This window comes from Candoia aspera, chromosome 12 (genome assembly GCF_035149785.1).
Source record: "Candoia aspera isolate rCanAsp1 chromosome 12, rCanAsp1.hap2, whole genome shotgun sequence".
Lineage (NCBI taxonomy): Eukaryota > Metazoa > Chordata > Lepidosauria > Squamata > Boidae > Candoia > Candoia aspera.
Window position 1 is genome coordinate 12725383 of NC_086164.1, and position 26280 is coordinate 12751662.

Consider the following 26280-nt stretch of genomic DNA (forward strand, 5'->3'; position numbering starts at 1 on the left):
CACTGGTTGGTTTAGTTTATGGCACTGGTTGGTTTGGTTTATGGCCCTGGTTGGTTTGGTTTATGGCACTGGTTGGTTTAGTTTATGGCCCTGGTTGGTTTAGTTTATGGCCCTGGTTGGTTTAGTTTATGGCCCTGGTTGGTTTAGTTTATGGCCCTGGAGTCATAACTAATCCCATCCAGGAAGTCAGGAATTCCTCAGAGCTAGAGAAGGCTATTGTGTAAGCCTCACTGTCCATTCTATAAAATGTATGCTTGATGGGTTAAATCAGGGTTTCTCAACCAGGATTCCGTGGAACCCTAGGGTTCGGTGAGGGCTCACTAGGGGTTCCCTGGGAGATCACGATTTATTTAAAAAATTATTTCAGACTCGGGCAACTTCACATTAAAGAGGTAAGTTTCATTCTTCATTTCTAGTTTAAGAACACCATGAATGCCTATCTACAGGCCTACCCATGAGACAAATATAGTCATTTTGTAACTCCTGGCCTCTCTTTGAGCCTGAATGTGCAGGGGTTCCCTGAGGCCTGAAAAGTGTTTCAAGGGTTCCTCCAGGGTCAAAAGGTTGAGAAAGGCTGGTTTAAATGATCATTCCTCGATAAATGAGTACAGGCACAACCTTGATAATTCTTTGAATGCAGATCGTGCTATCTGTAGGCTGGATTTACACACACTTTTGGAACTGGGAAAGCCTTAGAATTTGGTTAAAGCGGTGCAGATTGTGGGGGTGAAGGCTCAAGTCCCACCCTCTCAGTAGCAGCACCTGTTTTATGGAACAACCCCCCTTTAGGAATGGAGTTGGCCTCTATGTCCTGGCCTTCCAGAAAGTCCTGGAAACTGAGTTGTAATAGGCAGCCTACGGTAAGTGATAGGAAACCCAGGTATCCTATTTTTATGAAGGTTTTGATTTTATGTTTTTAGAATTGTATATATTTTATTTAAATGCTCAGGTAGCTTATGATTACAAGAGTCTTGCATGCAGTCTTACAGCAGATGTAAATAGGGTAAACAAATAAATGGAGGCTTAGTGTGTTGGAAGAACACAGCCCTAAATCCACGCCATCTTGAGTATGTCTGTTTGGAGCCTTCTTGGTAATAAAGATATTACAAACAATGCACCCTTTTCCAGGCAAATGAGATAGCTGAGGAAAGTTCCCTTTGTAGATCATGCAGTTAATCTAATTAGATTTATCATCTGTCACATCTCAGAGTGTGTAGCAACTTTTACTTATAAAGCGTTATTTGGAAGTATGCTTGGGTACATGCTTTATAAATACTTCAATAATTTGGGTATCAATAAATACATTTTGCAGGGAGTGTTTAAGCTGGTCCCTTAGGATGAATCCAGAAGCTGTATCAATCCAATGTTTTTATATTCAGCCCAATTAAAATGTCTTTGGGATAGATGATCAGTAACCCCTCTTATTGTATGATAACTGAACATCCAATATTTAAATGCCTGGGTTGCTTATAAACCTTGGAAAGCTTGCTTGTTACTTCCTCATAGTTTAGCTGATCCAAATGACAAAGCTTTTATGCTGCAGTACATCCAGAAAAAAACATCCAAAACTCCTCCTTGTCAATATCCAAAACACTGTGGTCCAGAAGCCCTAGACTAGCTCCCTGGCGTTGTTCTCTCCATAGTCAGCGTCCCACCCAATATACTGTGGGCACTGTTAGAAGACCATCTTCTTTGCCAGCCTTCCCCTTTGTCAGATTGAGTGAGATGGCAAGTGCTCTTCAGTTCATAAAGTGACAGCAAACCGCTAATTGTTGTAGTATTTTTACTACTCGGGAAGGTGCCTGTGATGCTCTCTGCCTTGATTGCCAAAGAACCCTTCCAGTCTAGTTGGCATTATAAACCTGCCGGCAATATATCTTTGATGAGTTCTTTTTGCCAGTTGTGGAGAGACTGGTGAGGCCTCCAAGGAAAGGTGGCCCTTACAGAGTCAGAGAAATTGAGAGAGTAGCTAGGACCACATAAAATACTAAACTAAGCTAAGCAGTGGTTTACAGGCCACAGTGACTGACTTTACACATAGCACTAAGCAGCAAGTAAATAAATCACATTATGGCTTGGCGCAGTGCATGAATCCAGCATTTGATAAGAAAGCAGGCAGATTAATAAATCTGTTTATTTACTTATACATTTGTCCATGCATACTATCTAGAACCAGAAAAATAAGGGAGAACCACACTAGCCCTTGTCAACCAATGTATGAACACTGCTCTAAGGACAATAGACTCAACTGTACTTAACCTACATTGTGGATTGTTTATGTGGATTATGCTCCTCCCCCAGACCCAGAAGTTGAGATCTGCAGCAGAATGTTGACAATGGCAAACCACTTCCAAACTCTTGCCATGAAAGCTGCGCAGATGTGTCCATGAAATTGCCAAGAGCCAAACTTGACTCAAGGGAGGCTTTATCTTTTTAAGGCTTCTCCTCCTCTAATGATAATCAGAAAAGTCTGGGATGACCCCATCTGGGGAAAAAAATATTAGGGTTGTATGGATAATCAATAAAAAAAGGCATGTCAGAGTCCAAGCTGCTGTGATAAAGATAAATTTAATGCTGGAGTTAAAATTGCCCTTTTTTTCCTGCTGTTCGTTGAGCGATTACATTTGGAATGCTTTGTGCAGTTCAGTCTTGGCAGCTGTGGAAAAAAGAGGGTATTGTAGAGTTTTTAAAAAGGGCAGATGGAATGATCAAGAAGCTAGGGTAACTCTCTTTCAAGGAAATGTGGTAAAGTTTCGGGCAACTCAGCTTAGGAAAAAGAGTAGCTAAGGAAGGATATAATATAGGCTTATAAAATTATATACACTCCATTACATCAGCAGAATCTGGGATAATACAATTAAGTTGAGGGGAGGATTCAGGAAAGATAAGCCAAAGAGCTTCTTCCCACAGAGTATAGTCAACATGTTAAATTTGCTACCATCAAAGGTGGACTGAGTTCGTATATTATGCAAAGTCAGTGTTTTGCTTAGCCACAACAATCTAAGCTGTAAGTCATGAAATATAAACCAGTGACTGAATTCACAAGACACGCACTAAGCCAAAATCAAGCAAGCCACATTTTTGCTTTCTGTGAAATAGGAATCAGGTTGTAGTGATGGCCAACCAACTGGCTTTAAAAAGAAGGTTAGAAGAATCCATTGAAGATTAGGCTTGCACCAACTGCTGGATGCAATCGCTGTATTTTACTCCAGTGCTCTCTGAATCAGCCACCAGAAACATGGACAGGAAGAAGCCACTGTTCTTATGTTCTTGTTGTATACTTCCCAGAGGCAGAATTTGGAACCAGACTGACCTTTGATTTGACCCATCAGGGTCTCTGTATGTTCTTATGGCAATCACATCTTGAAAGTTGGAAGTCAGATGACTGATGATTCCATTCCTTCACTGGAAGGTTCACTGTTCCCAAGCGTTGCTTCTGTTTGTTGGCTAGGTTCTGTAGGACTGGTAATAGGAACGCTTGGTATTAATGTTCTTGTCACAAAATATCACGGATGTACAAGGCAGATCTGGAGCTTCTTTGCTATTCAATCGCTGGAGCTGACATCCACTGAAATGGTGGAATTACTTGGTTAAGAAATCATCATAGCTTCCTTGTTTGAAATACATGATATGGCTTTAATGCAGAAAGGCAAAAAAGGTCTCTCTCTCTCTCTCTCTCTCTCTCTCTCTCTCTCTCTCTCTCTGTGTCTCTCAAAATAAACAGCAGGAACAAATCTGTAAATGCCAAATGCTTCCCCTCAAATGTATTGGGGATAGCATATTAGGGCTCAAAACATGAATAGGGCTTTGCTTGCCCAAAGGCCCCAATGCAATCCCAAGCTGTCCAAGGAGATCTGGGAAGTTACTTCTGGCCCACAGAGCTCCATTAACAAATGTTCTACTTTTGTATCATGCACCTTTCTGTTTGGCAAGTCTCATGGTCCTAAGGAATGGTTGAACCAAGGTGATAGGATTGGGTTAATAAACTTGGCCACCCCCAAAAGTACATTTGTCCTTCCAAGACTTAAGTCTCAATTTCTGCAGATAAGGTTTGTGTCCCAGAAGTGTGGATGTCTGCTTTTATATCTCAAAAGAATTTTGAAGAGGAGTGGGGGAATAACCAGTTTATAATCCTAATTAAACCAAGAAATGTATTTCTGCCAACGCAACAATCAAATTTGTTGCCTGTTTTGAAGTGATTTTTTTTTTTTGCCTTTAGGGGGCTGAATATTGTATTTCCCTCCCAATTAGCTTCCGCTCCTCTTTTAATTTAACTTCTCAGTTCCTTTATGGTACACAGATGTTGTTTATGGAATTTCATTTTGATAAGATTTAAAGTGTTTTAATTTGTATCTGTGTATTTTGAGGTCTACATTAGAAATAATCACCCATGTTTTACTTCAAGCACAGATTTGCATGTGTTTCCAAAGGAACTGCCGGCCTCCAAATGAAAGGATGTGACAAATGTAAATTTATATTTCCACAATAATAATTAAAACATATAGCAAACACTGTAATTTACATATCTTTCCTGAATTATTGCTCGCTGGCTTTGTCAGTGCTGGTAAGTCCATTTCAAGGATGTCGCCCTTAGTCCATTAGTTTGGATAATGAGCCCTATAAAGTACATTTATAACTGGTGGCACTTGGCAAGGAGATGGATTCTAATTTTCATCCTTTTATCTAGACACATTGAAGAAGGTCAATGGAGGGTTCTGTATGATTCATTGTCTTAACAGATATCAGATGACAGACCTGATAATGTCATTGTATAAGTGGCTTCCTTATTTGAGCCCAGCACTTGAAAGAATTCTTCTGCTGATGCTCCTTTTTTAAAACTAAAAAGTAAAGATCGGTTTTAAGAGGGAACTTGCGTTCTTTTTCTCTGCTGTTGAACACATTTCTGACATTAGCCACTGTTGAATGATGAAGCAAGAAGAAGAAAAAGAATTATATATTTTTCTTTTCTTTCTCTGAGGTCCTGTAATATGACATTTAATCCACCTTCCCCCCTTCCCCCATGCAGGAATGTACAAAAGTGATTTCATAAACAGTAGAAAAGAATTTATGTTGATATAAATGGCAATTTCAATATTCTAGCTTGCATTCTTGGCAATATGCAGAAACTTTATAGCAAAACAAATCTGGGGCATGTAAATAAAAACACTTAATTGTCATAAGCAGAATAATTCCTATGTGTTTCTTTAATTCAGTTCATGTTATTCATTTATCTTTTCCTCTGTCGAATATTCAGTTGTGACTACCGTTACTTATGTAACTAACACAGCACCACATTGCAAAAGGGAGATGTTGGCAGGCTTGAAGGTATAGGAAAGATTGCAGACATTAAAAAAATATTTTGGGGGGAAAATCTCAAAGTGGGGGTCTCTCTGGTCCTCGAATGCTGCTCTGTTGGGTGAGAAGAAGAGAGGACAGTGGGGTGGCACCCAGTGGCAATGCTGTGACATTCAGTTGAGTATCTCATTTGTTTTTCTGTGGCTGAATTTAGCTAAAATACAGTTTGTGTGGTTTTGACTAAAAATTCTAGCCATGGTTTATAAACCAAGATTCAGATGTTCAGCCAGTTTTGCTTCATTTAATTAACTATACTTAAAGAGACCAGAGCTTTAGTGCCTTGTATGGACCAAGCCTAGTAAAGACATTTAAAACTCAAAAGTGTTCTTAAAAACAAGCAAGGAAGGGAGGGATAGATGTATAGATATAGGATGATAGACTGATTGATTCAGGTTGTGTAGATTATGTACAGCATGGAGAAACATTACCCATGGAACAGAAAAAAAAAACAGGCTAAAGAGGATAGTGTTCTGGGAAAAGTTCTAGAGATAGTTGAATGCTAAAAGCCTTCTCCATCATTACAAAATGTTGCTAGCTTTCTTTTTCCTTGTAGAATTTTTTTTAAAAAATCCAGAGAGAATTTTGTGTAAACGCTGAAAGTAATCCACATTAACAGAGTTTCATGTAAAATCAAGACCAGACTAAAACAATGTAGACATAAAAGCAGGCAGACAAAACTCTTAGCTTATGGTAAAAGCTCAAATGAAAGAAAACGTGTTGGTGGGGTAATCTTTAGTCTGTAAATGTCTTATATTCATAAACCTATCCAACAATGGCACAAACCGCTTTGCTTTTCCCCCTTTGTTTTCTGACAGGTGTAAAGCAATCATCGATAATTTTGGACAAAGAATAAATGCAAGTTATTTTGTTGTGGAAGATAGTTACCTTTCAGAAAAAATATGCAGAAATGTATCTTACAGGTAAATATTGAGACAAGAGTTACTAAAAGTACATGATTACTCTGAAGTAAAACTCATTGCATTCAGCCAGACCTAATTTCAGGCACACCTCTAACTTAATGTGTCCTCACATTCTTTTTTTGGAACCTCAAAGATTCTGGGTATCCATCTTAATCTCAACAATTACTTTTTCCAGGCCTGGATTATTGTGAAGTTAGTGCAGGCTAGCCAGAAAAAAAATTCTGTGCAGACCCATTTTCTCTTGCACCCCCACCTTATTACTCATGTGCTGCTTATACATATTCAGTCTATCAACCCTTTTAGAGATCAACCAGTGTTATCCCCTGGGGAACATCCTGGGTTCAAAATTAGCTTTTGCTTTGCAAGTCAGCCTGAAAAAAAAGTCTGCTATAATATTAACTAATAACTCCCCCTCCTTGCATATGGATGGCCCTCCTGTTCCTTCAGGGTCAGGCTTGCATGCAGATATGGGCACAATCCTGCTCAGAGACTTTAAAGGGTTGGAGCCCAGATCGATATGACATGGAGGAGACAGTGGCAGGATGGCTTGAATTCTCATGTTGCATTTCCCTCGTTGAAGTCTCATGTGTTTGCTAAGGGCTGCTGTAAGTCTGCTGGAGACAAAGGGAGATGCTGATATTCATTCAGCTTATGTTCCCCATGTTTCCTCGAGATCACCTGCACCCGTGACATTGTGTTTATAACAGTCTCCCTAACTTGATATCTTCCATATATGTAGCACTGAGGGACTACAAAAGATGCAGCTGCTTTTAGGTGTTGCCTGTGGGTGCTACATTTGTACTCCTGGGTGCTCTTGAAGCCCCTTTTGGAAGGTCAGATCCAAAGTGCTGCATAGACCTTTCATTCTAGAAAATGTCTCCTCCTGGCAAAATTTGTGAAGTCCATCTTTCTCCCCAACTCACTCACATGTTTAGTTCAGTTGCCAATGACATAAAGATGATCCTTTGTGTAGGCTAAAAATGTTGATCCCCAGAATAAACCAATTGCAAAGCATCCTTAAACACAGGTACTTTTAAAATAAGGATCTACAGTGCCCTGAAAACAATTTTCTAGGTGGAAGGCAGTCCAACAACAACCATCATAAAGTAACATGCTGTTTTCATGCTGATGGTGGTTGAAATCCAAACGGCTCATTCTGGCAAACTCAAATAATAAAGTAGCCCTGGAACACAAGGAGGCAACCCTAGGGCCTTCCCTGGTCATTGACGAGGATAGTCCAACCATCGCTAGGTTGCTCACCAGAACCCTTGGGCCTCTTATACACATTTCCTGCTGTGCAGAATTCTTGATCGTCCCTTTAGGTCCCAAAGTGGTTAGCACAAAGCAGGAGAAGGCAGCTGAGAGGTTTAAGGGAGCTTTAATCATAGGCACATACGACCTGTTGCTTGGCGTTTGGATTCCAGCGTTTGAATGACTGTGCATGAACTGTTGGTAAATGTTTGCATATTAGCACTCTGTGAAATAATTTGCTGTTTCAAATGACTTCATGATGGCTATACATCACATTCCATATGGAGTCCTCAATATCTGCATTATGTTTTGATGGCTATTAAGCAAGAGCTGTAACCTTTATATAAGCCTGAGTTGAGGCATTATTAATTTCTTAACTTAGCAGGCCATATGTGAAAATGTCATTAACCATGTTCAGACTACTGAGTGTAGCACATTACTTTCATTGGGGCAATTTGTGTTGTTTTTGATAAAAACAAAATGTGGATCCATATGGCTCTTTTTTTTTTTATTATGCTTGATGATTGAGCTTTGCTTATTTGCTGGCAGGCAGATCTCCAGAGCAGTTCTCATAACTGATCGATCCATACAGAATGAGAGCTCTGATCAGCAGGTGAGCCCACCAGCTCAAGCTCATTTTCCCCTTCCTCATAAACATCTCACATTCTGGATTAATTTTGTCTAGATATTTACAATGATTTGTAAAAAAAAAGACTTGGCTTTGCCACCCCTGGATTCTTTGCTAGTTAATAGGAAGGCCTTATATTCTAGAACTCAAATTTTGGAAATATTAGTAAATACTTGATCAGTGAAATGTTTGTTAAAAGGAGGGATGGATTCACATTAAGGCAGCCGTACATTTGGTTCCACTGAAATCAGAAAAGTTAGTCATAGATCTCAGCTGATGAAAAAAAAAATTGCACATAAAACTTAGAAGATCAGGTGGTGGGATGTGAAGTTGATGCAAGCTGAAGGAAGAATTTCCTCCTGGCTTTCTTACAAATCCATAGTGGGTGATATTTTTCACCATGCCAACTGTACAAATGGTGGCTCCAAAGTACGGGAGATCTCAGTAATGGAAGAGGGCTTTGCGGAAATTAAGTCCTCGTAATCCCAACAATCCCTGCTATTCCCTTGAGTCAAATTATCTTCTGAAAAGAGTTTCATGCATGGCAATATGTATGTCTTACCTTACATAGAGGTTAAAAAAAATCCCAAGGAAAAGTAAGGACACCCACACACCCATCCCAGTCTGGTTTGGAAGTTCAGTTTGGCACAGATACTGGTTTAAAATTTGGAAATATATGATGGGAAAAGGTTAATAGTTTTGAAGGTTTTTTTGTTTTTGTTTTTTTGCAAAAGTTACTAGCAGAATTATTTTTTAAAAAAAGTGGGGTGGGGGAGGCTGTTCCCTGGTGAGGTCTTTTGTTTCCATTCCAGATTTCCATTTTGACTGTCCCACCTATGGAGAAAGGCCAGCCAGCCGTTTGCCTTGTTGAACTGTGTTCTTCAGCTATGACGTGCATGAAAAATACATGTGAGTACCGAGTTTTCCCAAGGGTACGTCTGAACTGGAGATCAGACACAATTACACTGAAGCACAAATTGGTTTATTGATAGAATCGGTACCAGAGGTGGAAGAGAAGAAGCTTAAAGAAGAGATGGGATTACAAGCCTTCTTTATCGATATATGCAAATCACCCTTTTTTTTTGATAGGTTACATTGCAATCATGGATACTCATTAGTTATGCAATAGGCTGTAGCAATCAATGTGATTGATAAGGTTAACCTTGCTAATTAAGTTAATTCATATGTGTATTGAAATTTATTATAAGGGATGGATAGGATGAAGTCATACCTCTCCTATAAAATGGATCTTTTGGATTAAATAAAGAAGCTTAGTGTCTAAAACTATAAAAACCTTGGGTTCCCAGTGCTAATTATTAATCCCTCGCTCCTCTCTTGTTTCTATTGATCAGATTGTGCTTAATTCAGTCACCTTAAATAACCTTTCACCAGAAAAGGAGAGGAATATTCTGACCTGATAGGAGCTGAACATTATAGTTATTTCTTACTATGCAGAAATGGGCATTTTTTACCGTTGTTTTTTACTGTTGTGGTAAAGAGATGTTACTGTTATTTATTTATTTATCAATCAATCATATTTATATGGGTATACTATATGGTCGAGAAAGCGTAGGCAACCTAAAACCCCAAGTTAATTTTTTTTATTTTTTTATTTCCTGTTTCTTTTCAGACAGTGCTGGCTAAATAGCAATGGCTCTGATTCCCATCTGCTAGAGATGGAAGATACACGAACAATGTGTGTAAACCCTAAAATGGAAAATTTCAGCCTCACCCATGTGTGCCTGTATTTGCCCTGGCTGCTTTACATTGTTGTTCTATCTGCTGTGTTCCTTGGCCCATACAAAATACTGAATGTGGTACCAGGCATCAGAATGTGGTACCAGGCCTTTGCCTCCAATAGTGGGTCATATATTGTGGGCTAATAGTAAGTCTTCGGAACTTCATGTGTGTTATTTCCTGTTTGCATAGTTCTCCTAAGGCTTTCTTGCACATGCTGATGTCAGAGTCCAGCTTCTATCCAGTACAAAAACAGAAGCAGGAGATGCTGTTAATATTGATGTTTGCAAAGGAACAACTTAAAGGAAATGGTGCCTTATCAATACATCAGTAAGATTTTGATGATTTCTATACTAAGTTTTTAAGAGTAAATAGGAAGTATTGTACTCTTAAAAATTCAATATAAAAGTCAGAAACATCTTGATGTATTGAAAAGATTGATTTTCAATATACAAAGACTTTTATCAAATACCACAAATGTTGTGTAATTACAGAGACTTTTATGAAAACGAATTTGTGGCATTTACAGTAAGGAACCTTCTGGCCACAAGGTTTTAATTTTTAAAAAAGTTGCATTAAAATGTGTTTTTTTAAAAATCAGAAAACTTCTCAGCCTAATGGGACCCTGTCTCCATTTACTATTTTTGCCAACTTAATTCAAATTCTATTCGACAGCAGTCCTATCTAAAGAAAAAAAGGCAGTAATACAGCAAGTGCTGAAAAATTACAAAGTCCCAAGTTGACAAATAACTTTATAAGCAGAAATGAAATGGTAACTTACTACCTGGATTGTGCTGGATTCAGAACCAGGCAGGCTACATTCGTACATACATTGCCTAATCCATTGCTCAATCAACTATGGTTTGTGGAATGAGCCACAGTTGACTGGGTATACACATGGTGTACAAACCTACCCAGAATATTATGCTTATACATTACTGTAAGCTAATTTGTTGCACTAGCTACAGTTGTCATCAAAATGCAGCTGTGACACAAGGACTGAATAATTAGTTGGACTCAGAGATCCAAACCATAATTTGCCTGGCTTTGATTTAGTGTGTAGTATGAACTTGATATCTTTCCCTCCTCAGGGTGCAGAATGGGTGATGCAGTAATACAGTATTTACTAAGTTTGCTAAAAATAAATCTAAAATCATCGCTGTGTGGAGTTAAATCCTATGGTCCTTATTTTCCAGTGAAACAGCTTTGCAGAGTTTGATTTATTTTCCCGTGTCCCCTGGACACAGAACAATGGCAAAGATCCATAAGGATCAAATATACCACACTTCCAACTGCTTGTCTTTGCATTGCTATAAGGATTTAGAAACTGTTTTGAAAAGAAATGGAAATTCTTTTCAGATTTTCCCTGCTTTCATATTTGTGGGGACAGTAGGTTACTTACATGCTGTGGATAAGGCAGTGATTCCCTTCCCTTTGCAGAAATTGCACTTTTCAATGAGATCCCACAGGGGTGGCCATTTCCCCCAAATGCTGCCGGTCCTTTGATTAGAAGCTCGGTGGGACCCCCCCCCTTTTTTTTTCTTTTTTTGCAACCAACATTGTAAATCGGGACATTCTTCTGCAGCCGAAGAGGCACATCACCTCGTTACTTACCTGCATTTTGTGTCTGTGCCTATTTCTTCCCCCTATTATTAAAATCACTTTAATAAGCTTTGGAGAAAAGGCTATAATTATGTATTTACACTTCAGGTCAATTGGACTGTTAATGCTCATTCATTAAAATGACAGATCGTTATCTTGTTTTTTTTAAAAAACTCCATTAGAAGACACCACAGGAAGCCTCAGTCTGCTAGCATTTAACACTCAGCCTTTTTTTTTGCCGCTCCTGACTTATAATTGTATTGGCAGATGAAGGGTACAGGCAAGTCCTTGGCGGAAATTCCCGTATGCTTGACTCAGCATGGCTTGATTGGACTCTAAGATCAACCTGGGCTGAAGGCTCTCAGGCGCAGGGCAGAAAAAAAAAACTTTATTGCTTTTTGGAAAGAATCCATTAAAACAGTTAAGAATGCTGCAGCATGGATGTATCTCTTCGGTGTTCCAGCCAGACACGCTTTTCCACAATAGCCCATTCACTTCTCATTTGTTTTCTCATCCCACCTACTCCCATCTCTCCATTTGCCCATCAGTATCCTGAACCGCTAAACTAGTGTTTCTCAACCTTGGCGACTTTAAGAGCTGTAGACTTCAACTCCCAGAATTCCCCAGCCAGCAAGGCTGGCTGGGGAATTCTGGGAGTTGAAGTCCACAGCTCTTAAAGTCGCCAAGGTTGAGAAACCCTGCACTAAACTATCCTAAATAAGATGGCGGGGAGGGGGGAAGATTGTCCTCAGGTTTTCCTATGTTCCCCCAGGCATGTTGCTGCCTCTCTATTTTCCCTCCCTGACCACATTTTAGCATAAAAATTCCAGACCTGTTATTAATATGTGCTAGTTAGATCTACAATCGATAGAGTAGTTTTCTCTTCCGGATCCCAGCCAGATAGAGAGGCTTAGAGCTTTCAAGAAAGGTCCTTCATCCTTCCCTTTTCTTCCTCCTCATCCTTACCTCCCCTGTCCCCTTCTCCAACCCCTTTAAGAAAAAATATTCACAATTTTAAATGCCAGGTTGTGAGTCATCATATAACTGCTGTGGCTTTGGGGAGAACAAGTTAAGAACCTGGCGTGAACCATTCAAGACACAAAGAACACCAACTTGACCCCTATCACAAGGGACCTGCCCTGACATTGAGACCTGTAGATCACATGGTCTTCAGAGGCCACCTATCTGTCATCTTCACCTGCATTGTTTCCAAGTACTCTGTGCTTCAACCTGAATCATTGTGAGAAGTTGAGATACAAATAATTGTAATCAATTCATGGATAAAGGAACTCTTTCCTCTGCCTCAACCAAGATCCATCTCTTCCACCAGGCCTTTAATCGTCAATGGTTGCAGTGCTGTTAATCTCTGATTTTGCGTTTTCATTCTTCTGTATCGTTGCTAGTCACCTTGAGTTTTCATTGCCAATAGAAAGACGGGATATAAATTGAGCGAACGAATCAGCAAATTCAATAACCCCTTTGCGCTTCCGTTCTTTCAACAGATTTGGTTCATTTGACCTGTCCTTCCATTCAAACCGCTAAAGAAGACTTGACCCATGTAGTGGAGCAGTTATTCAGTGTTGCAGAAACAGGTGAAGTGGGAGTGAGGGGTGGGAGTTTAAGACTTAAAAAAAATGAAAATTGACCATTTTTCTTTCAATTCAAGGTGCCTGATACCCATTCTGTTATCACCATCTGACTAAATGCTTTTTTCTTTCCGGCGTTGAATGTGCATGCCTGTATTTTTTACAAGAATGAAGGGTACATGGTAGTTTCAGTTCTTTCCCAGAAAAACACTTCACCAACCTCTGAGGGCTGAAAAACAGCTCTGGAATAATACAGATAGTTCTCGCTTAACAGCAATTCATTTAGTGACAGTTCAGACTTAACGACGGTGCTGAAAAAGCTGATTTATGACTGGTCCTTACACTTACAACCGTTGCAGCATCCCCCCAATCATGTGATCACAATTGGGGCGCTTGGCAACCAGTTCTCATTTATGACCATCGCAGCGTCCCATGGTCATGTGATCGCCATTTTCGACCTTCCCAGCCATCTTCTAGCAAGCAAAATCAACAGGGAACCACATGATTCACTTAGCAATCACACATGGTTTGCTTAACAACCGCAGTGATTTGCTTAATGACCTCCGCAAAGAGGTTGTAAAATTGGGTCAGATTCGCTTAATGACTGCTTCACTTAGCAACCGAAACGCAGGCCCCAATTGTGGTCGTTAAGTGAGAACTACCTGTAGACGTGCTCCTTAAATGGTATCAATTGTGGTCTTCCAGCTGTTTGGGAGCAAAGTTGCAGCCCCTCTTTCTGCAACTGATGCAGACTCCAAAAGACCTCCAGTGTCAATTCAGTTTTATGCACAGGGTTTTCTTGTTTTCTGTTCTCATTAGCAACGAGAGTTGAAATAAAAACTTGCAGTTCCTTTGCTTCAAGCAGAACTTCCAGAACTTTAACTTTTTAACACGTGCTGCAGTGAAGAACTGGCCGAGCCCAAATAGGAAAAAGTGGCCAGGCTGCCTCTGAGCGTTGCCTTATCCTCTCTCTCATCCCCGCTTCCCCTCCCCTTTCGTCCTCAGCATTAATCTTAATGCTTAAAGTGATCTGGTTTTGAAGTGATGTATTGTTTAGAAGCTGCCTGAAGTTCTTTCAGAGGAAGCCTGTGATCAGGAGAGTCCTCAGGTGCACTGAGGCACTGAGAAGCTAGTTTTCACTGACACATAGGCCTTTTTATCATCAAGATGAGGTAGTAGTCGTATTTTAATTAAAATGTCAGAACAAATACTGTTGGAGTTATTGAAAATGAATCACCAGATAAAGAGAGCGCTGGGCCATGGCAGGTCAGAGAAGCAAAGTCACCTAAAGGAAGAGGACTTTATTCATTTTCCTGCCTAAATTATGAAGAAGTAACTTTTTTTTTAATATGAACAGTAGGAACTTTTAATAATATTTGAGAAAAAGCTCCATTCACTCCTGGTGGACTGTCCTTCCCCAACAAAATGAAAAGAATGAACTCTCTTCTTTTGGGGGGACAGACATTTGACAGATTATAATATGCGTAGGCAACATTTTCCCCCCAGGCACAGATGAGCCCGCAGATGATCTCCCTTGTTGCCTGCTAGATGCTCTGCCCCACCTGCCTTTTTTTTTTAAAGAAACTTTTAGTAGTAATAAAAAAGATTGGAATTCGGGATGGTGCAAGACAAAGGAGCTGCCTCTAGTAGGCATGCCTTTGGGCCCCGCAGAGTTCCTCCTGAGATGGTAGAAAACGGCAGTGGGGTTGGATAGCTTGTCTTCTGATAAATGGGAGTTCTGAAACTGGCCAGGGCAGGTCCCTCAGGGCAGCCATTTTGTGAGTGTGCCCCCAGGAGGCTCTCTAAATTCCAAATGTGTCTCTGCCTCCTAAAGGTTGCCCATCCTTGTTAGTAGAAACATGTATGCATATATTCACAGATAATATGAATGTGTATATATGATATAATATTACGATACAATATTCATATCTAATAGGAAAATGAATATGTTCCTATTCATATCAAGACACGCATTCCCACAGAGTTGAATCCCAATCCCAACCAAGCCTGTAAAATCTGGGTGTTCCCACCAAGCTGGCCCTGTTGCTTTGTACCTTTAAAGAGTTGGGCACTGCCAATGCTTTGCCTTTCACATCTTGCTGAATTCTTCCAGGTTTCAGTTCATCTGAAAGCAGGATACTAAGATGGTTGCCTTGTTGTTTCAGAAAGTGAAGATGAAGGAGAAAGGCAAAAACCCCAGGTTCTCTGGTCCGTATATTTCAACATGAGGGATTCCACCAGCGTTGTCAGATCTTCCTATGACAATTTGCCCTCCAACGTGTATGTTTGTTCTGGGCCAGACGGTGCATTAGGAAATGACTGTGCTGTCAAACAGGTAATTGTTCACATTCTGGGGTAAGGTGGGAATATACACGAAGGCAAACAAGTTCTCCCAGGCCAGAAAAAGGGCACTGGGGCTAATTCAAACCTTGAATAAAGCCAGACCTCCTTTCTCACTTGCATTGAAATTATAATTGTTTTTTTAAGCTTCTTCCTTGATTTCAGTTAAAAAATAAATAAATGTCCTTCGAACTCTTACAAAGAAGAGAGTTCTCTTCTGCAGGGCAAAGACAGATTTGTATCTCTAAACTTGAATGCTTATGTTACAATGTGGGAAACATCCATAGCTTTTCACATGTTGAAAAATTCGATATACTGAGGGGAAAAAAGAACATGCCTCTTTTATAAACATTGATCAGGTTTACAGTTCCATAGATTTCAGACCAAAACAGAGTGTGAAATCAAAATAGCCCAACCCATATTACCCAGTGTTCCAGCTTCTAAATTTCTCCAGCAAAAAGATTGTAACGTTCTTGAAGTTTCTAATAAATGAGTAGAATACTTGAGTTAAGATGATATATAATATGTGACCAATGAAAGGAAGAAAGAATCTCCATTCTAATCTAATGGCACCCAACCAGTTCCTCCCTCCCTCCCTTTTTGCAAACCTTTTATTAATATCATAAAAGCTTTGTGTTTTCCCTTAACTGTTTGATATATTTTATTCTCTTTAATAGGCAAATGATTGCCTTGTAAAACAAAATTAAGGCTTAGCTCTTGAAAAAAATCAGATGGGCATCAGGGTGGGGTTAGATCTGTTTTAAAAAGTAAATTGGTATCAGCTATTTGAAAAAAAAAACCCGAATACTAAACTCATTTAAAATACCTTGCGTGTATGTTCCCTTCTTGCCTAAGTCATTTAAGAATTAATGGTCACTAGACTCTTCTTGGTTTCAGAATTTGAAAACTTTTCTTGTTTGGTCATACAGAAGCACTGAGTAATGAAGCATCAAGCATATTTTTGTGCTCCTTGCCAATGTATAGGACGAATCTATCCATATTATATTGTGGGGAAAGTAAAAACTCCCCCTTGACTCTTCTTCTTTTGATATCAAATGAATTTAAAGAATTCATGCCTAAGGCCTTGTGTTTGTACTTCTTTACATTGTTCCCTGTCTTTCTAACACAGAGGTGAGCTACTTACAGCCCAAGGGCAAATGTGACCCTTGTTCTAACTTCAAAGTCTTCTGCAGACAGTGTGCTCAGGTAAAAACTATCCTGGCAGCTTGGCTGCCTGGGAGAGAACAGGAAATATTAGAAAGAGATGATAATATGTTGGAAGGAAGGAAGGAAGGAAGGAAGGAAGGAAGGAAGGGAGGAAGGGAGGAAGGGAGGAAGGGAGGAAGGAAGGAAGGAAGGAAGGAAGGAAGGAAGGAAGGGCCAAAGCATCTAGCATGTCTAGCTGCTAAAGTATGTTGGCCTCCATCTGTTCTCAAACCTATGTTTGCTAAAGTATTACAGTATTTCACAGGAAGGGACCCACATAAAATAAAAGATTGCCAGGAAGCCCCCAAGATTTCCAAACTAATATATTGGTTTTCCAACAGGCTGAAGCCATCTTTCAAGAAATGTTCCCCAATGAAGAATTCTGCCCCCCACCTCCAAACCCAGAAGATATAATCTATGATGGAGATGGAACCCAGCCAGAAGATCCTGGGTTCAGTGATCCACCAGAAGAGAAGACAGAGAATGTGTCTGAGAAGAGCCTTAAAGAAGAACCTCCTGAGGAGTGAGGCAGAACTGGCCAGAACTGAAGCCCCATGGCTCCAGACTCTGAGCAGAGTTTGAACGGGTGTCATGCATCATGTGTAACTCCAGGAATTTGGGTGGGACCTTTGCCGGGTTGCTTAATAGACTTAATTGAGCTGGGAATATGAAGGGCCTTCCAGTCATGGGCTGGAAAGTACTACATGCTTGACTCATTTCTCCTGGAAATCCGTGTTAATATTTTGTAAATAAGGCTTTCCAATCTTCCGTGGATTTCCAGTTTGCCGAAGTCAGTCGTAGCTCCGTATGTCATTTGGTTTGTTTTCAAAAGAAGGGTAAACCATTCCCTTGCATCCCCCCTCCCCTCCCATCACCTCTTGTTGGGAACATTTGTGTTCTGTTGTCAGGGATATAGCACAAATTCTTCTTACTGAAAGGAACCCATTTCAATATTACATGATTCGGTTTGGCTTGCTGTACAGAATATCTCTGAAGTGGCTTCAAAACTCCGTAGAACTGCATAATAAAGTAGATATAGTAGCTTTCTTGGAAATGGTGGTTCGATCGCATTCTTAAACATTCAAACACCTGCTCACTAAATTTGTCGCTGCAGATAGATTCCTGAATCTAATCGACGGCTTAAAAGAAAATCTTGGTTGGGGGATGTGGTTCTGAGTCACAAAACAGCATGATTTCAATCCTTTGCCCAGTCTCGATTTATATGGAGGAATGTGCATTAAAGGCAGCAGAAGTTTGCTTTCCGGTCCTGCTCCCCTTCTTGAGGTGTATCTGTGCAAGCTGTGTGCCAGAGTAGTACAGGAGAAATGAGGACTCTGAGCTGTATAACTAAGTAGCTTCCACTTGATCTTCCTTAAACTGGTCAGTCAAAGTAGATTGAACTGGTTCGATGACCAAACGAGAGGAGAAGCAGCAGAGAAACAAGTGCGTGCACTCTGCACACACTCCTCATTTCCCAGATTAATCTCATGTGCTTCCTGTACTGCACATAGAATCAGGGAAAATCAGTCCAGGATTAAGCAGTAACTACTAAGAAGTAACCCAGGAACACATTTCAGAACTGGTCTATAGTGGATAAATGCAGCGAGCAGAACGTCCGCCCTGTTGTATAAAACCTACCTCACAGCTGGGTGCCTTTGCAGCTTGCTACACCAAGGTTTAAAATGCAAACCATTTAAAAAAAACAAAACCAAAATCAAGCAACCATTTTGAATGGGGACATTAAATCATCAGCCTGCAGTAAAATCTTTCGGTGGACAGTCAACTTTTAATAGCAAAACCCCATTTCTTTTTGGAACATGAGAAAATGTGTTCAGCATCGTACCAGAAACATAAGGGTATCACTGGTAAGTAGTGCAGCCATAAGAAAATCATGGCCAAGTTCATCTCTTGACCATCTCTTCTGGTGGTAGAGTTCATCATGCTTGCGATAACCAGGGAAACCATCTTTTGTCTTTTGCTGAGCTGTTCCTTTATATGAATCTGAAAACAAGGATATAATCAAATCACTTTTGAACATTTAAAAATCTACCAAACAATTCAAATGAAAGGGCCTGTTCTCAAGAGGTTTCAGCAAGAAGGGTGTTCTACAGATCCTCTTTTTCATTGAGAAATCAACTTTACAACATGTCAATTAACGATTTCCTAACCATATTTCAAATGCAGTCATTCTGAAACTGCAAGGCATCATGTTAGCAGACAAATGCTTTATTTTGCTAATGCTTGTTCTAAGGCTTCTTTTAAATGCCTAGGAAGCATTCGTCAGGTAGAAATTAAACAGGTAATGCATGTAAGGTAGAATCAGTCAGCTTCAATGTGAATGCAATTTACAGTATGTGTGCCTGGCCTCTATAGTATGAATCTGGTGGGGAAGCTTCTTCTGACTGCAAAAGTGTACAAAATACCAGGAAATCCAATTATGTCGTCTCCTCACTGTGTCATGTTTTTAGCATATGGATATAATATTTATTTATTTATTTTTCAAATTTCTGTCATTGCCCGTCTCCCCCAAAAGGGGACTCTGGGTGGTTTACAAGAAAATCAGAATTAAAACATATAAATTACAATATAATAGACCAATAAATAAAGATAAAATAAAGATAAAATCTAAGCGGTGAAGGTCTTATTTGTTGGGGAGAGATCTATGTAACTAGCCACCCCAAGAAGAATTGGTGCCCCCCCCCACCATGTCTGGTAAGATCAGAACTATCTGCCTGGCACCTTGCCAGACTTCTAAGGAGGAAACTGAATAGCCATCAAAAGCCTTTATATGGGTCCTGTTGAAGGCTGGGAGGAATTTGGTAATTATGGAGCAATCATTGCAATTACCTTTTTGGAAAGATACTAGCCTTCATTTTCCTCCCAGAAGACACCTAACAGTTACAGAACCCTGCAATGTGGGGTTCTGAATAGAGACTCTTCTCCCCATCAGTCTAAATGAATGTTGGATAGACAGCTGGTGCAGAGGATGTTGGACAGAGGAAATCTCTGGAAACATCTGACTTCAGGTTTGATGTGACTTTACGGCTTCAGGTAATGTATTAGCACTCTTGATGTAGCTGGGATTCATATATTTTTTTAATAAATGTACATAGTAAATAGGCCTCCACACACCATCTGTGATAAGTATAGGCGTCTTGCAGAGATATTGCATCAGATCCCTTGATTGATCTTGACACACAACTATGGAGAGAAGGGGACGTGAGGGGAAGCAGGGAGGCAATATACATGAGTTAGACTTGCTTAGGATTGGTCACCCAAGCAGGAACTGAAGAAGGCCAAGAAGAACTCTCAAAGGTTTCTCCAATTTTCTGGCTGGAATCCAGAATCAACAAAAGATGATTTTGTTCCATTTTCCAGGAAGGAATTGGACAATAGGTTTTTTTTTTTTAAAGCACAATGTCTTCCCTTGTAGCTGCTGGTAAGCAAGTGTCTCTTAACTTCTCTCTCTTCTTCCCATTCCCAAATTTCTTCTACCTCTGCTCTAATCTGGAGGGGGGGAAAAATTAGGGTCCAGTTGGAAATGGGATGCACAACAAGAACAGTTGGCACCTAAGGATTATGCAGTTTCCATCACTCTAAAGGTTAGATCCCCTGCTGTTTGACAAGATTTTGATAGCAAGCCCCCAAAGTCTCAAATTGTTTTCATGTCTTCTCCACTTGTCAGATGAACTTTTCGAATGTACTTTCTCTCTGCTAGTTGAGCACCCAATGGTATGCTATACAACTACTTCCAGATGAGAGGTGGCCAATTTTGGATTGCTCCAAAAATAATGTACTAAAACTGTTGTGGATTTTCCCCCCAACCTTCTGAATTTCATATATATAAATATGCTAAAAAGGACCACTTGGCTGGCAAGAGAAAGGAGGACAAGCAAAGTGTGTTAGACAGGTACTGCTCAAAAGACGACACTTTTTTTTTAAAGGAGTCATTTATCTCTAGGATAATTAATCATGTTAAAGAAAGATAAGGTTAATTGAATTTTTTAACGAGTGGCTGTGTTATCCTTCAAGCCCATTGAAGTTCATTCAATATTCACCCCTTTTTATTCCCCTGCTGCTGAAGTGATCCAGTGGAAATGAAGCCTTTTAAGCAATGTTTCTAAAATAAAAACTGAATTCATGAGCAAATGTCTTGGAGGGGGCCCGCACACACCTTGGCTTAAGGGAGGTGATTACATCAGCTGTGGTACCACCATCTTTGGGCTGAAGCAAAAGAAGGCAAGAGAGATGCAACCTTTGTAGAAGACTTGCTTGTCTAAGCATCCTTAATGGTTAATTGTCCCAGAGAAACCCTTTGCCTAATTTCCTAAGTCTGTAAGTAAACAATTCATAGTTAGTAACATGATCTGTATTTGCCTTAGAAGCCCCCTGAAAAGGGCATAGGAGAGGAAGGGATAGGAAGAAAATAGAAAGGATCCAACATTGAAGAAAAATACAAAGGGGTGACAGCAAGAGGGGAGAAAGTGAAGTAAAAAGGACAGAAAGAGAGGAGGTGGTAGGGAGAGGGGATGGTGGAAAGAGGCCTTGGTCTCACCTTCCATGCACTCATGGCCTTCAATTGCAGAGGCCTACTCAGAAATGTAGGGACGTGGTGGCACTGCGGGTTAAACTGCTGAGCTGCTGAGCTTGCCGATCGGAAGGTCAGCGGTTCGAATCCACTTGACGGGGTGAGCTCCTGTTGCTAGTCCCGGCTCCTGCCAACCTAGCAGTTCGAAAACATGCAAATGTGAGTCAATTAATAGGTACCGCTTTGGCGGGCAGGTAACAGCGTTGCGTGTAGTCATGCCGGCCACATGACCATGGAGGAAGTGTCTATGGACAAACGCCGGCTCTTCGGCTTTGAAACGGAGATGAGCACTGCCCCCTAGAGTCGGACACAACTGGACTTAATGTCAAGGGAAACCTTTACCTTTACTACTCAGAAATGTAGATGTCTGCTTGCTTAAGTGTGTAAAGGATTGGAACCTCAACAGATGAATATAAGTCAGTAGTCAAGTAACTCCATACATCTGCATAAACCACGGCCATGAAAAGACACTTCAGAAGAGCACTTGTGGCCGAGGAACGGAACTGCCTTTTTGAAGAAGCTCTTGGCATCCATAGATTCGTAAGTATAAATGTTATTCTTGTCCTTTATTTCGTTGCAAGCCTCAGGGAGTCAGGATGATTCAGCGGCCTGCCAGTTTAATGAACAGTCATATACTGATAATCTAAATTTTACACTGCATTTCACAGGACATCAGACGAGGAAGCAGCATCTCCATTTGCACGCGCGCACACCAGCCTTACATTCTTTGGTGCTGTTCCAAGCACATATATGCTGATTGCTTCACAAGCAGTTTCCAGAAACCCTCCGTTAGCCTCTTATTTCCGAAGCCCATTGAGAAGGTGTTAAAGCGAATTTTTGCAGCCTCTTTATGTCTTTTCATCTGTTTGCACGAAAATTGAATTGTGGCAGTATATCTTTCGCAGGCGTATTAACAAAACAATTCATGTACAAAGATGACTTAGGAACATGTGGCTGCTCTGTGCCAGGAAGATCATTTTTTAGGGCATAAGCAGGAAGGATTTTTTTCCCCTCCTTTCTCTGGTTCTTTCCCAGAGATGAGCATATCTCTCCACGTAATGTTGCATACAAGCTGAAGATTGCCTCTCCTATTGAATTGTATAATGAAAAATCAATCAGTTTAATGGTTGACAAACTTTGACATTCAAATAAAAACTTTCCTGGTATTTTCATCAGCGACCTGTAGGCAAAAACTAGATGCAGTGACTTTAATTTATGCAACAGGGAAGGTCTGCCAAAACATTGTACAAATGACTGTATAATGAGATATAATGAGGCAATAAGAAGTACAAAAGGTGGCGTGAATGGGAAAAAGAAAAAGAAAAGAATACAACTGAAAGCCAGGTTTTCTTAGTTTTTAAGGAATTATATCAATTTCCCAGTTCTACCATGCAGATGTGAGTAGATTAATAGGTACTGCTTCGGCAGGCAGGAAACGGCATTCCGCTTAGTCATGCCGGCCACATGACCACAAAGGAAGTGTCTACGGACAAACGCTGGCTCTTCGGCTTTGAAACGGAGATGAACACCACCCCCTAGAGTTGGACATGACTGGACTTAGTGTCATGGGAAACCTTTACCTTTTACCAAATGAAAAACTGTTTTCCTGCCTACTGCTTTCTTTACAACTCTGCTGTTACTATGAAAGCAATCTCTCAGACGCATCAGGTGTATAAAATGGGATCGGCTGGGCTAAGTTATAGTCAGCGTGATAATTACTTGTCTTTCCATTTCTATTGTATTATACAAGGAAGGACAACTTGTGACCCAAGGACTATATTTGTTGTTCAGTCATTAAGTCATGTCCGACCCTTCGTGAGCCCATAGACCGTGGCACACCAAGCCCTCCTGTCCTCCACTGTCTCCTGGAGTTTGCTCAGATTCATGTTCATCGCATCGGTGATGCTATCTAGCCATCTCATCCTCTGCCGTCCCCTTCTCCTTTTGCCTTCAGTCTTTCCCAGCATCAGGGTCTTTTCCAGTGAGTCTTCTCTTTGCATTAGGTGGCCAAAGTATTTGAGCTTCAGCTTCAGTGTCTGTCCTTCCAATGAACAGTCAGGGTTGATTTCCTGTAGGATTGACTGATTTGACCTCCAGCACCACAGTTCAAAAGCATCAATTCTTCGGCGCTCAGCCTTCCTTATGGTCCAACTCTCACAGCCATACATTACTACTGGGAAAACCATAGCCATACATTACTACTTGGAAAAACTTTGGGGAAATCCAAGAATGAATGTTGATACTGTTGGAATTAGCAGGGATCAACTCAGCATTGTCTCATAAGCATAAGGGGGTTGCTCTAGCAAACGCATCTCTATTGTGCTTGTGGGATGTCACATGGGTCACCTGATTTCCACTTCCTCCTCCTCCTTGAGTTTGGGGATTAACAGTCTTCATTGCCTCGTGGGCAGACATGCAAGCAGGAGGGCTGCATAATGCAGGTCTCACCCTCTAACATCTCGCTTGCACGCAGATTTTCTATTCCACATAGAAAGTGTTTACAAAGAACCAGTGATGATTAAATGCTTTCTACTATGAATCTACTTGTAACCAGATCTACTGAATAAAAGTAAGCTATCTCTATTTTCTTCATCTGACTACAGTGTGCAGACTGAACTTATTTCTGAACATAATTAAGCTTAAAGTGCAAGTTCTCTTTTTGGTTCACACTTCTCCTCTGCAAGATTGCTGTTAGCTGCTTGGATTTCTTTTACTAATGTTTATAAACTCCATCAGATACAGTATTCTTTTAAACAGCTGTCTTGTCAAGATCAGGCTGACTTTCCATGCAGTTGAGTAGATGTCTATTTAAAACTGAACCCAGTGGAACTTCCTTCAACCCAGGCCAAGATTTTTGCTGAAGACTGCAGCCTTCCAAGTCATAATTTAGAAACCAAAATAAAGGATGGATCCTGACAGCTGCATTCCTTCTCTCCGCCAAAGCTTGCTTTCTCAGCATCAAAACTCCAAGCCATTTGCAGACCTCCCCTTGCGTCAGCAGCAAAAATGGAAGGATTCTCTGTCACCTGTCCTGCAGTCAGCAGAATGGGGAAAGAATAGAAAGGGAGGAAGCCACCCCAGAGGTACAGAAACGTCCTTTCAGCATTAAAGTAAATATCAAAATGATTTACCAGTTCATGGCCTTCTTCACTTTCATCTCAGCTTCCTTGGTCTCCATTCATCAAGCTTTTTACTCATGTAGATCTCATGTCTCTACCACTGCTTTGCAATGCTCCCCAATTAAATGACAACATCACCCCCAGCTTTTACTCCTAGGGTAAAAGTTGGGTTGATCTGAATTTTGTAGCTACTTTGATCTCAGAGAAACCAAGATTTTGTGTTCTGCAAGATGGGGGTTGTGCCTTTTAGATGACAATCTTCTCTTTCAAGGATGGGCAGTTGTCCCCACAATGGAAGGCTACCTTTGCACAGAGAAAGCAACACTGGCAGGAGATGCTTAATGGGCAGCGAATGGAGGTAACTATGCCCTGCATTCTATAAACATCAGGACACGTTTGTTTTTATTATAATAGAAGAAATGAAACCATTGCAAATCCTGTTTTCCAACCAGCTGTGAGCATTCCCTTGTTGAAAAGGCTAAAGAAGCTAAACCCTTTAGAGGCTAAAACCTTTCCCAGGCAGAGAGCTTTGATGATGACACCCTTCCCCAAAGTGGGCTGAGATGGGGACAAAAAAAGAAATCAGTTTAGTTAATTGAAATACATTAAAAACATTAAATGTAGGCCACATGATCAGCCTCATATATTTAAACATTTCTCATCTGGTCTCATTAAAAATTAGAGTGTTAATTCAGTGCTAGCATTTGGGGAGGCTTGATGAACTACATCTCGGCTTAAAAGGCTGCACACCCCCATCTAAAAACAAGCTTCGCTGATTTTCCATAGCTTTCTAACCTCTCTTCCCTTTATTGATACCTCCCAATAAAATTTATTTATTTATTTATTTAATTTGTATCCCACCTTTATTATTTTTTATAAATAACTCAAGGCTGCAAACATCCCTAATGCTCCTTCCTCCTCCATGTTATGGAGAGATGAAGTTATCAGCAGATTATGTTCATAAAACACTTGTCCATTACACGGGACAACTGATGATGATAAGCAGTTGAGTAAAAATCTAGCATCAAAGGTATTAAGAGTTCCTGGGCACATCTTCCAAGCACAACTGAATCGAATCTGAAGCCAGTCAGACATCATTTGCACAAAACCTTGAGAGTGACCCATGGTTACCAGAATAGAAAGACCTTGCCGGATCCTCTGTGGCTCTACTTATGGTTTCTGCTAAGAAAAACTACCCTGCCAGTGCTATGAACATTCCTGAAAATGAAGATGAGCTCTGGCAACATAGAAATGAGGAAGTTCAATCGCTGCCACGTCATTTTTCTCTGCCCCGCAGGAGAGAAGCTGCTGTGATAGATGCAGCTTCCAAAATCAAGGCTTGCAGAACAGCCAAGCTCAGAGTGTGAAATTGATCAAGGGAAGCAGTTGTGTTATTGCCTGCTCTCCCTCTTGTTAGGCAACCCAACAGGAAGCAGCATCAGAGCAAGGATGCATGCATATTTCCTTTCTTAAAGAAGGAGAAAAACCCTGCCGCTGAGATTTTTGTGTCCTGAGCAAAGATTTGCTTTGAATAACATTGACAAAAATCTGAAAATTCAGCAACTCATTCTCACCTGTACGAAAATTAAGCACACCATATTTATTAAGAAAAAGCTCTTGGCTAAATACCCAAGCACACACCAACCCACTCAGAGGGGTATATCTGTGTGTGTGTGTTTGCCAAAAAAGAATGGGAAAAAAAACCCAACGCTTATGCTGACCCAATTTTAGGTGTTTGCATTTTTCAACCAACTTTCTCCATGCCTCGGGCTCCAGCTTCACTCTCAAATCTGTAATGACCGTACCAACCTCTCCATTACATAATTATGATGCAATTAATTGGATGAATGCATGAACAGGAACCACTAGAAGAACTCCCCCCAAATCTCAAGGAGCTAATGTGATAATACTGCATTAAGAGCAAGCCCTGCCATTTTTAGGGGATATT

At 40.5% G+C, this 26280-nt stretch overlaps 1 protein-coding gene across 1 annotated transcript in view; it reads left to right on the forward strand.

Annotated features, from left to right (window-relative positions):
- CHM (CHM Rab escort protein) overlaps nt 1–17884 on the forward strand; it is a 57856-nt gene extending 39972 nt beyond the window's left edge. Inside the window, exons 10-15 of the mRNA XM_063313699.1 lie at nt 6171–6275; nt 8076–8139; nt 8967–9063; nt 12996–13085; nt 15245–15414; nt 16967–17884. Coding sequence (XP_063169769.1) covers nt 6171–6275; nt 8076–8139; nt 8967–9063; nt 12996–13085; nt 15245–15414; nt 16967–17152 — 712 coding nt within the window. The 3' untranslated portion in view covers nt 17153–17884. The remainder of the gene's footprint in view (nt 1–6170; nt 6276–8075; nt 8140–8966; nt 9064–12995; nt 13086–15244; nt 15415–16966) is intronic.
- The last annotated feature ends 8396 nt before the right edge of the window (nt 17885–26280 follow it).